Source organism: Ruditapes philippinarum, unplaced genomic scaffold, assembly GCF_026571515.1.
Source record: "Ruditapes philippinarum isolate M1 unplaced genomic scaffold, ASM2657151v2 ctg20458_1_1_1_1, whole genome shotgun sequence".
Classification (NCBI taxonomy): Eukaryota; Metazoa; Mollusca; class Bivalvia; order Venerida; family Veneridae; genus Ruditapes; species Ruditapes philippinarum.
The window spans coordinates 1-12,149 of record NW_026866085.1 but is presented as its reverse complement, the minus strand read 5'-3'; the positions used below and the strand labels follow the sequence as shown (position 1 = coordinate 12,149).

Below are 12,149 nucleotides of genomic sequence, written 5' to 3'. Positions count from 1 at the left end.
AGAAATGACACAGAACATTTCACTGATTGGTATAGAAATCTCTATATTTATTAACTGTTTTTACATTTGCATTTCATTTCCTTTTAAATATACACATGTAGTCTATAGCTGGGCAAGCCAAAGCCAGGGCCAGCCTTTGACTTCCTCATATTAATTAGAAAGAATCTTATAGGATATTAAGGCTGATGCCAGGGTGAGTAGGACACAGTTAGATATTTCTTCTCTATTAACGAAATATGAAAAACTCAAATATACCTCTATGTCCATTTGGTCCCATTGTGTGAACAGTGACTGGTTATTTTGTGTAAGACTATCAGAAGTTGTTGTGGTCAGTGAGGTTGGTGAAGTTGGCGATGCCGGTGACGCGCTGGTGAGGGACGTACTCTCACTGCGACTCATCAAACTTCTGCCCTCGAACTTTCTTATACATTCTCTTGTCCTCTCTATGTACTCTAGCAATTTCTCTATTAAATATTGTCATAATTTAGTTATAACTTTTAAATATGTTTCACCATCACAGTCTAGCTTATAGAATGCCTGTGGTTCTACACTGGTGCTCGTTTGTTCCTAAAAAACTGCATGATTGGGTACCTGAGGTCATCCTCCACAAATAAAGATGGAAAGTCATTATATGACCTATACTGAGTTGGTGTGACATAAAACCAAACCAAAATACAAGAGCGATCAGTAATCACATGTGTCGCCTCATGATGGCCAATTTCATGTTGGGACAAAGTTTGTGACAGACGGACAGACAGACAGACAGTGCACAACTAGACTTGGTACTGATCATTCCTGTAAAGTTTGGATAAAATTGCACCAGTAGTTTATGAGGAGTAGTCCGGACAAGCTTTTGCGTATCTGGCAACACACAGAAAAAACACCTTTTTATCAAAGGCCATAACTCGGCCAAAAATCCAACCGGAAAAACCCTGCAATATGCTTTTGAGCTACAGATAAAGTTTCCTTAAATTGCAGTGGTATAGAATGAGAGTAGTCACACTTTAAAAATAAAAAATTATTAAAGGGCACTCTGACAAAATTTTAATCAAAATAACCCTTGGTACCATGTAAATTTAGATGGCCAAGTTTATGAGGAGTGTCCAGACAAGCTTTGTGTATCTGGCAACACACAGAAAAATACACCTTTTTAATCAAAGGGCCATAACTCGGCCAAAAAAGTCATTCAACCGGAAAACCCTTACAATATGCCGCAATGACTTGAGCTACAGATCAATCCTGTAAAGTTTCATTGAAATTGCTTTAGTGGTATAAGAGAAGTAGTCCGGACAAACTTTAAAATTAAAAATTATTAAAGGGCCATAACTCTGCCAAAAATCATTGAACCGGAAAATGCTGACAATATGCACAACTACCCTTGGTACTGATCATTCCTGTAAAGTTTGGATGAAATTGCACCAGTAGTTTATGAGGAGTAGTCCAGACAAGCTTTTGTGTATCTGGCAACACACAGAAAAATACACTTTTTTAATCAAAGGGCCATAACTCGGCCAAAAATCATTCAACCAGAAAACCCTTACAATATGCGCAAGGACTTGAGCTACAGATCAATCCTGTAAAGTTTCATTGAAATTGCTTTAGTGGTATAAGAGAAGTAGTCCGGACAAACTTTAAAATTAAAAATTATTAAAGGGCCATAACTCTGCCAAAAATCATTGAACCGGAAAATGCTGATAATATGCACAACTAGACTTGGTACTGATCATTCCTGTAAAGTTTGGATGAAATTGCACCAGTAGTTTATGAGGAGTAGTCCGGACAAGTTTTGTGACGGACAGACGGACAGACAGACGGACAGACGACGGAGAAGTGATCCCTATCCACAATAAAAATACCTCACACAAAAAGAAGAATTTATTTCCCAAAACTGCCAAGTACATTTAAATACCCTATGTTATTGTACACTCTTCATATGTAAGTCAACCTTAGTTAAGAAGAGAGTTGTTAAAATTTAAGAACAAAATACTCCCATGCTGTAGACTTAGTTGATAAAAAATTGTGTGAATCTCTGGAAAGAACACATTGTTTTGGGTTTTTTTGTTAATAGCAGGTTTCAAAAAAGTCATGTAGCTGCAATATACATGTATGTCTAGTATATGAGCAAAAGCATTTCTGTTTGAAGATCCTCTGAATTTTGTGTACACCTTTAAATGACCAAAATCATCCTACAAAGTTTGATCAAAGTAAGTCTAAAGTTCTTTAAATGTTACACAGATATGTTCTGACTGGCCAATATCAACACAACCATCTACCTTTCTCTTTATTTTCTTACATTAATGGAAGCTTACTATAATGAGAGGTTCTAAAAAAAATTGATTTACTTTTTAGATTCCAATTTAAGAAATAGAGGATATTGACTGAGTGTATGTTCACATGAATATTATATTCTATTTATCACATACCTAAATAAGAACCATTGTTTCAATTTAAAAACAATAACGTAATGCCAAAATTAGCACCTTCAACACTATGTTTGTATAATGCCAGTACGTCATGTCAAAATATACAATGTAGGACTGTGTGTTCATACGATTTTTACAGAGTCGCATAGGTGGCATGTGATAAAAGTGTGTAAAAGCATGTAAACATTGACTATACCTGTGGAATGTTGTAAGTCTGTATTTTCTTGCTCTGATGTCACAGACAGGGAGACCGTTAAACTATCAAGGAGGAGTTCGTACAGGAAGTCTATGCAGCTATCTAGAACATCCTTCCCAAATGAATGAGAATGGTTATCCCCTACCGTGCCTCGTACAGTGTCGAGTATCACAGTTACAGCCGGTTCTAACTGCTGCACGACATCTAAGTGACTCATGAAGGACTCTCCTGTAGGGACGTTCACACCACCCTTATGTTTAACAAATGCCGAATGTGTTGATGTAAAAACTGTAAAAGATATGTAAAAATGTCAACATTCATTCTACAAAGTAATTTAACAAATTTTCTTCAATAAACTGATTTTAGTTCAAAACAATTTTTATCTAAGAAATATTGCGAAGAAAGATTGTATATCATTTGACACTTCCAAATTAACTTTTTGGAGCAACCTTCTGTAAAATGCATGAATTAATGTCAAAAGAAAATTGAAGGAATTATTCATGTTTAAGCATAGGCCATGCTCCAAAATTATGATGTGTTTGAATATAAACTTCAATTTATAACAAAATACCTTGAATAATTCATAGTGATGAAAACTGTACAAACAAACCAGACATTCAAGAAAAAGTTTGACATACTAATGAGAAAAACGAATTTGCAGGCAAAAATGACTTAATGATATCTATCTGTAACTTTGGTATTGTGAACTACAACATAGCATACTTTTTTCTTTACTCTTCAAGAAGAATGTAACAGTATCAAGCTGACGGTGTTTGAGACCCACTTCAAGTGTATGTATTGGCATAGAGGAACGACCCCAACTATTTAACTGACACACTGTATCCACTAATGATGCTCCACCATATATCATCAGCTGTAAACAGAATCATATATTTACTGTAAACAATATTACACATTAACTGTAAAACAATCAAAGCACAGAAGGCGCTGAATTTGTTTGGGTCTCAGAATGTCAGAAAGGTGAAGGTTGTGAGATTATAGAACAATTTGTTTTTGTATAGTGCCACCAATGCTTTCCAGCGTTTTAATTGTAGTAGATTGGCTATAAGACTAATTGCAACTCTCATACTCGATCCAATATTTATTTGACTTAAACAATTTGGAAAAAAAATGTGTTGCCTTAACTGGGATTTGAACTCCAGACCTCTCGCTTCCTAAGCGAACGCGCAAACCCCTTGGCCACGGTGGATTTACATGTCAACGGTCTGAAGAAAACCATATTATTCTAGTTAGGGTTTGTAATGACACTAACTGTTGTTTAACACTTGTGTAAATAATCATGGCGCTTACTATAAGCATGTATATCTATAAAGAATAAAACAATATTAGAAATCTGCGACCATTCGGGAATTATTTTGCTTGAAAATTAATCCGCCTGTCATGTGACCATATTTACGCAGTGATCTCCCCTAAATTTTTCGGCCTAAGTGTTACATATAAAGGGAAGTAACCGCTTCAAAAAAGCGGACTACTTTCGGCACTTGCAATTAACAGCATTAGAGTCTGAAATTTCGCTACCATTATTTGTTTGGTCTGACGACCCAAACAAATAAAAATCAAACATCAAAAGTAAAACAATAGCAAACATTCTCTTAACAATATCACACCAATATAACACACCTATGTGTAATATGTGCAACACATTAACATGTGTACCAAATTTAACATATGTACCACATTATAATATGTAAAACATTTAACATACATGTATGTAACACATTAATATTTGTACCACATTTAACATATGTACCTCAAAGATGTACCTCATAAATGCATGTTCCTTATTAACACATGTATGTCATAGATACACGAATCTTATTAAAACTTATATTTAAAATCTTACTTCAACATCACAAATACCTCATTAACAAACTGTTCCTGATCCATTTCTGTCCTCATAATGATCCCTGTAAGATGATGGTCTGTTATAACTAGATGTGGTAAACTTGCATCTCTTGACAAAACTATCTTCTCACCCTCATTTAACCTGAAGTATAACAATAGATACTGAAATCTGTGCTGTAAAAATAAAGCTGTAACCTGTAAACTAATAATAGAATAAGTAAACTATGCCCATACAGTCACATAACTAAATGTGTATACTGTATACATGCATTACTGGTGTAACAATATACATGCAATGATATACAGGTATGAGTATATTGTGAAGCAGCATCGGCCAATACGTACAGATCTCTCGTATTGCAGTATATTTTCTTCTATATATTTGATCAAAATGTTTAACAATTATTATAAAGTAAAACAATCCTGTGTTTTGATTATTTTAAGCACTGCAACCCTGTAAATGTACAAACACCCTTATTTTTTATTGTTCAATAAAGACTTAAAAGTATTATGATCTTAACCTTCCAAATATATCTAGATATGGGTTATCAATAGTCTCAGGAGCTTTAAACTTTTCTATAATAAACAGTAGCTTTACTTCTATTTTGTTTTACATAACAATCAATGGATAGGAATATGCATTGCAATTCATTTATATATCCCAATGCGGGTTTGACCATTATTGCTGCATGCCTTAAGTAAACATACATGTATATTTTTTTAATGACCAAAAACTGTCATTAATTAATTTAAAAATATTAATTATAACAATAATAGTAACTGTTTTAGTAATACAATACCTGAACATGTTCCATGTATGTGAAGAAAGTTCAATGTGACACAATACATATGTGTTATTGTAACAATACACAACATAGATCATCTTCTCATCTATGTAAATATCATCTACACTGTATCCGTGTACACTTTCTGCTGTATGTATAACACTAACATATGACTGAATATTATCTGCGTCTATCTTGCTTGAAGATCGGAATCCCGTATGTTTATACTGTTTTCTTTTAGTAATGTTAAGAGTGGATGGTTGAGGTGCATGAATTTGATTACTCTTGTGACTTGAATGCATAGATAATAACTTCTCCCTCCAAGGAATATCTCCGTACTGGCATGTGTTAAGATATGATGGGAAATTATTGTTCTGTGGTTGTCTCCCTTGTTGTGGAGAAGTTGTACAATATGAGTGAAGATCTACAAGGTGTATATCTCCAGACTGGAGAACCAGGGCGAGGTATTTAAATTGATCGGACATAGTCCATGCTTGTATTGATGATATATCTAGTTGTCTAATATCAATCTTCGATATCTCTTTCCCCGTATCAATACTGTAAAATACTGTCACACAGGCTAAGGAAAGTAATCATTTATCAATTAAACATTTGATTACATCATGAAGAAATTTCATGATTATAAATCTAAATTCAAAATTATAAATCTATAATATATCTAAGTATCACTTTAGAAAAATAGTCTTCTAAAATAGTTTTCATTTTTTTCAATCATTGTGTTATTACCTATCATGTAAATGTGATTTTAACATGTATTTAAATTGGACAACTCAACAGATACTGTTATATCTAATTGTAATAAATATATTGTGATAAAAGGATACATAACATAGAAGCAGTTATATCCAGAACTGTACAGACCCCACCAATAATCACATATTTGTTGACATCACTTGTAGTCTCAGGTAAGGTTATGTTAGAAAGTACATCACATTGATGATCCTTAATGGAACACTGTACCAGATAACTCTCGTTTATATATACTGTAATTATCTCTCTTTTGAAGGATGTCAACTCTAATGCCTCAAACTCAGTGATATTTACTGAAAGAAAAAGCCATGTTAACAAATATGACAGTTTGCAAATAATTTGAATACATTTTAAAAACAGTTTTTATCAGTATCAGTTCACAATAAGTCCATATTGGTTTAAAACATATATATAAATTCATACAAAAAATATTCAAGTGGACCGAAAACAAAAATATATACCATTTTAAAAGTTTTGGAAAAGAAGCAATGTCTTCTTAAAGAAAAGTTATATACCTTTAGTTAAGGCAGATCTTAAATCCAACTTCTCTTGTACAACATATTTGTCTCCTTGGTATTCATAAACCAGTAGCTCCCCATCCTTATTTATGGTAGCAATTTTACCAGTTTTAAAACTTTCCACATCAGTTTGTAGGGCAAATCTGGAGGAGAAAAGAAAATTTACATATTTACTGTGTCTTTTGATTTCTAATTCTATCTTGGACGTTAGTATAGCTGACATGTTCAACAAGGTTTGGGAATTTGGGATATGAAGCTTTGATTTAAATTTACCATCTGATGTCCCTACATGTTGGCACCTTTTTCTCAGAGTTTGATAATCATTTTGTATTAACATGTTTTGATGACATTACATGTATTTTATTGGTTTAAAAGTAATGAAAGAGGAGGAATTGGGTTCAGCTCAGTGTTAAAACTTACTTGGAACCCATATTTATATCACTGGTAATAATAGAATAGAATAAATTACTTGTTGCATGGTTTACACTTTATAGACAGATGGTGTAACTGTGTTTGTTTTTTTACAGTGACATTTATTTTATATATATCTCTGATAACAGGATTAGGGTCAAAACAGCGTGATTTTCTTTTATCCTGCAGGGTTAACACATGTATATAAATATTTTTTGTAACACAATAACAGACAATAACAGACAATTACGGACAATGGCATAATAATTTTATATATCGACAGATCTTTACTTGTAAGCTAAGCTGATCCGTCTGAAGTTGACATTTGCCAATTTGGATTAGGACCTAGGTAACCCTTTACTGAAGAAGAGTCCTGCAGGGGTGGTGCATCAAAAGCCTAATCTAGAAGTTGTGGGTTCAAATCTCACTAGCAGTGAGGTTCTTGTTTGAATTCTGCAATCAACACTGGTACAATTGGGAAAACAAATAAAAACTAGAACTATCACTAAATGTGATTAATACCCCCACAAGTCTGCTTCGGAAATGAGGATGTTACTAGTAACAGAATACCTTGTAATAGAATTGAAACATAGAGTTATGGTTGTGGGCAATTAAAGATAATTGTGGTTCATGTATGTTGCATTTCCTTTCAATGTGGCTGGCCATTGATGAAGTTTAATTGAATTACTCTGTAATAAGTCCAGAAAGACAAAGAAAAAGAATAAAGGGCAATAACTCTATAAATACTGAAGATAGAGTTATAGTTCTTGTGCACTGCACTTCCTCTTATTGTGCTTGACCATTGTATGAAGTTGTTTTGAATTCCAACCAGTACGTTTTAAGTTATGCTCCGGACAAGGAAAAGTATCAAAGGGCAGTAACTCTGTATTTTTGTCAAAATGGAGTTATGGCTCTTGTGCACTGCACTTCCTTTTAATGTCCTTGACAACTGTATGAAGTTATATTGAATTCCAAACAGTAGTTTTCAAGTTACGCTCTGGACAAGGAAAAGTAACAAAGGGCAAGAACTCTGTAATTAGTCAAGATGGAGTTATGGTTCTTATGCACTGCACTTCCCCTTATTGTGCTTGATCATTGTATGAAGTTGTTTTGAATTCCAACCAGTAGTTTTCAAGTCATGCTCTGGACAAGGAAAAGTAACAAAGGGCAGTAACTCTGTAATTAGTCAAAATGGAGTTATGGTTCTTATGCACTGCACTTCCTCTCAATGTGCTTGACCATTGTATGAAGTTATAATCAATTCCAACAATAAGTCTTCAAGTTATGGTCCGGACAAAAGAAAGCAATGGAAAAGTAACAAAGGGCAATAACTCTGTAATTAGTCAAGATGGAGTTATGGTTCTTGTGCACTGCACTTCCCCTTATTGTGCTTGGCCATTGTATGAAGTTGTTTTGAATTCCAACCAGTAGTTTTAAAGTCATGCTCTGGACAAGGAAAAGAAACAAAGGGCAGTAACTCTGTAATAAGTCAAAATGGAGTTATGGTTATTGAGCACTGCACTTCCTCTCAATGTGCTGGACCATTGTATGAAGTTATAATGAATTGCAACAATTAGTCTTTAAGTTATGGTCCGGACAAAAGAAAGCAATGGAAAAGTAATAAAGGGCAATAACTCTGTAATTACTTTAGATAGAGTTATGGTTCTTATGCACTGCACTTCCTCTCAATGTGCTTGACCATTGTATGTAGTTATATTGAATTCCAACCATTAGTCTTCAAGTTATGGTCCGGACAAAAAAAAGAAGGTAATGGAAAAGCAACAAAGGGCAATAACTCTGTAATTACTTTAGATAGAGTTATGGTTCTTGTGCACTGCACTTCCCCTTATTGTGTTTGACAATTGTATGAAGTTGTTTTGAATTCCAACCAGTAGTTTTCAAGTTATGCCACGGACAAGGAAAAGTAACAAAGGGCAATAACTCTGTAATTAGTCAAGATAGAGTTATGTTTCTTACGCACTGCACTTCCTCTCAATGTGCTTGACCATTGTATGTAGTTATATTGAATTCCAACCATTAGTCTTCAAGTTATGCTCCGGACAAGGAAAATGCAACGAACAAAAAAAAAAGCAATGGAAAAGCAACAAAGGGCAATAACTCTGTAATTACTTTAGATAGAGTTATGGTTCTTGTGCACTGCACTTCCCCTTATTGTGTTTGACAATTGTATGAAGTTGTTTTGAATTCCAACCAGTAGTTTTCAAGTTATGCCCCGGACAAGGAAAAGTAACAAAGGGCAATAACTCTGTAATTAGTCAAGATAGAGTTATGGTTCTTGTGCACTGCACTTCCTCTCAATGTGCTTGACCATTGTATGTAGTTATATTGAATTCCAACCATTAGTTTTCAAGTTATGCTCCGGACAAGGAAAATGCAACGGACGTCTGGACCGACCGACCGACCGACCGCCCGACCGACCAACCGACCGACCGACCGACCGACCACCGGGTGACTCCTATATACCCCCCCAAACTTCGTTTTTGGGGGTATAACAACAATTATCAATATTTATTGTATATAAATGACATTCACTGGCAAACACCATATTGGTGTCATTGTTCAGAACTGTTCACTATTTAGAGGAGATGATGTTTAAGCAGCCGGGAAGCTCAGTTGGTAGAGCCTCGGTACGGTATTCCGAGGGTCCTGGCGCCCAACAGGAGACCTCGACTATATATTGCTCAGAGTTTAATTCACATTGCTCTGTAGTAACTCTGTGAAATTCGATGACGAATTTCAATGAAGCAGGGGAGTATGTCACGGTTCAGAACTGTTCACTATTTAGGGGAGATAATGTGTAAGCGGCCGAAAAGCTCAGTCGGTAAAGCCGCGTTAAGGTATTCCTAGAGTCCCGGGTTCCAGTCCCGGTCAGGCTGCACATTGATCTCACCCTGTGACACTCGTTATTTTAGGAATTATTCTCTGAATCTTACGTAATTAATGCATGGTAATACATATATAAATTACCCTTTGACATGTTCGAGATCTTCTACAACTTTGGCTTCCGCATTTTGGAAACTGCTGATGATTAAATGGTTGCCATTAAAATGGCAGAAAAAATAATTCGATTTTATACAATATTTGAAAGCTTTAATTTTTTGCAGTTCTTGCTGTTTCGGTAGTTTTTGTAAAATAAATCTGAAAAAGTTTCTATTTTTCGCAACTGTTCCTTCCGCCATTTTGTCCAACGACTGGGTCACATGATCGTCAAAAAGCGGGAATTTCTTTTTGCAGTAATGTGTGTATAGAAAAGAAAAATGTTAAGCGTAATGCTGAACAGAATGTGGCGTAATGCGTCGATATTATGCATAAAAAACTGGGGTACCCTGAGAAAAAATAAAAATAAAATAAAAAAACAAAACAAAAATAAATAATAGAACAAAAAAAAACCAGAACATACAAACAATAAAACCTCACATAATTTCATAAATGTTGAATTAGGGAGAATAAATTAGAAATATCGTCATGAATATATTAGATGTTTTTTTCCTGTCCCGCTTATTCTTTCATGTGCAGTAATTCTCTTACGAGTAAAGACGTTAAATTTATTTAATATTATTTAGAATCTACTGATTTTCTATACAGTATATCGAAGATTTATTTAGGTTCTGATAGGTGCCACAGACATGGGTATCGGACCCTTCGATCTAGTTTTCAAGCTCGGCCATGCGACCATGGTACGGTTCACTCATCTAATGGATCTTTAAGAGTTGTTCCTCGTCTTGGTCTACGAAGATGTGTTCTTTGACCTCATTTACCACATTCATAGATTCTAAAGCTGAAAATGTACGTAAAACGATTCTTAATCTTATCATTCGATGATGGCTTAAAACCATGTCTTTGTTACAGGTGTATATCATAATTTGTCTACAAATGCCAAAATACAAATTTCATTGTCAGAGTCAAAAATATCTATCAAATGTAAATCGTACTCCATTTAGTCTCGTTTTCATTTTCAGTGTTTGAAGCAACAAAATTCTATCAAAATTGTCAAACAAGCTATATATATGTTTTCATGGAGCTAAATATAAGTATATCTGTGATGTTTTATACACGCGCTATATGTTTTACGCACGCGAAAGTCTGGTCAGCTGTACACTTCATACCTTTAGAAGTGCCGAATAAAATTCCGCCTGTATGACTGCACAGTTGTTGGAATTAAAGGGAAGCGTTACGACATGGGATTGAGAAACTTCTCAATAACCTAAACCCTCATAAAGCCTGTGGTCCAGATAAAATAAAACCAATAATTCTCAACACACTTTCCAAAGAGCTCTCTCCAATCTTAGAGGTTATTTTCCAAAAGTCCATCGATGAAGGCCAAATGCCATCTCAATGGAAATCTGCAGATGTGGCCGAAATCTTCAAGAAAGGTGATAGGTCAGTCCCTGCCAATATAGGCCAATTTCCTAAACATGCGTTTTGTGTAAGGTTATGGAACATATAGTTTCCTCTTCCATTGTTAAACACTTCACCATCCAAAACATCCTTTTCCACCTGCAACATGGTTTCAGGGAAAAGGGTCATGTGTTACGCAACTTGTTACGCTGGTAAATGACCTGGTTACCTCAGTATATGAGAAAGAAAACAAGTAGATCTGATTTTTTCGATTTCAGTAAGGCTTTAAATAAGGTCAGTCATGAGAAAGTACTGCTGAAAATACATGACTATGGAATCAGAGGTTAAACCTTAAGATGGGTCAAAAGTTTTCTGATAACAGGATGAAGGCTGTTGTGTATCCTCAGGTGTCCCCCAAGACCCAGTTCTAGGTCCCCTCTTGTTTCTCGCTTATATAAACGACCTCGCACAAAACATAAATTCCCAGGTCCGCTTGTCTTGATACTGCAATATACATTGCTCTGACATCTGCAAACCAATCAGCCACCCATCACAATGATTCGGTTAGACAAGTGGGAGTCGGAGAGGGATATGGAATTTAAACCCTTCAAGTGTCAAGTTATACACGTCACAATAAGGAAACATCCTATCCCAACACAATACTACCTTCATAGAATCCAATTAGAATCGAGTACCTCAGCTAAATACCTATGCCTGGATATATCAGAAAACCTTACATGGGATGCCCACATGAACAGGTCATCAAAGAAAGCAAATCAAACCTTAGGATTCCTACGCAGAAACATAAAGGTTTTCATCC

General features: G+C 35.0%; 1 protein-coding gene across 1 annotated transcript; it reads right to left on the bottom strand.

Annotated features, from left to right (window-relative positions):
- Positions 1 to 255: 255 nt before the first annotated feature.
- LOC132731275 (spatacsin-like) lies at positions 256 to 10,174 on the bottom strand (the record flags this gene model as incomplete). Its single annotated transcript, XM_060717430.1, has 8 exons — positions 9,959 to 10,174; positions 6,557 to 6,702; positions 6,116 to 6,334; positions 5,286 to 5,838; positions 4,501 to 4,627; positions 3,343 to 3,493; positions 2,620 to 2,907; positions 256 to 464 (listed from the first exon to the last, which is right to left on the bottom strand). Coding segments are annotated over exons 1-8 (1,905 nt in total), but the record flags the coding sequence as incomplete, so codon positions are not given.
- Between the last annotated feature and the right edge of the window lie 1,975 nt (positions 10,175 to 12,149).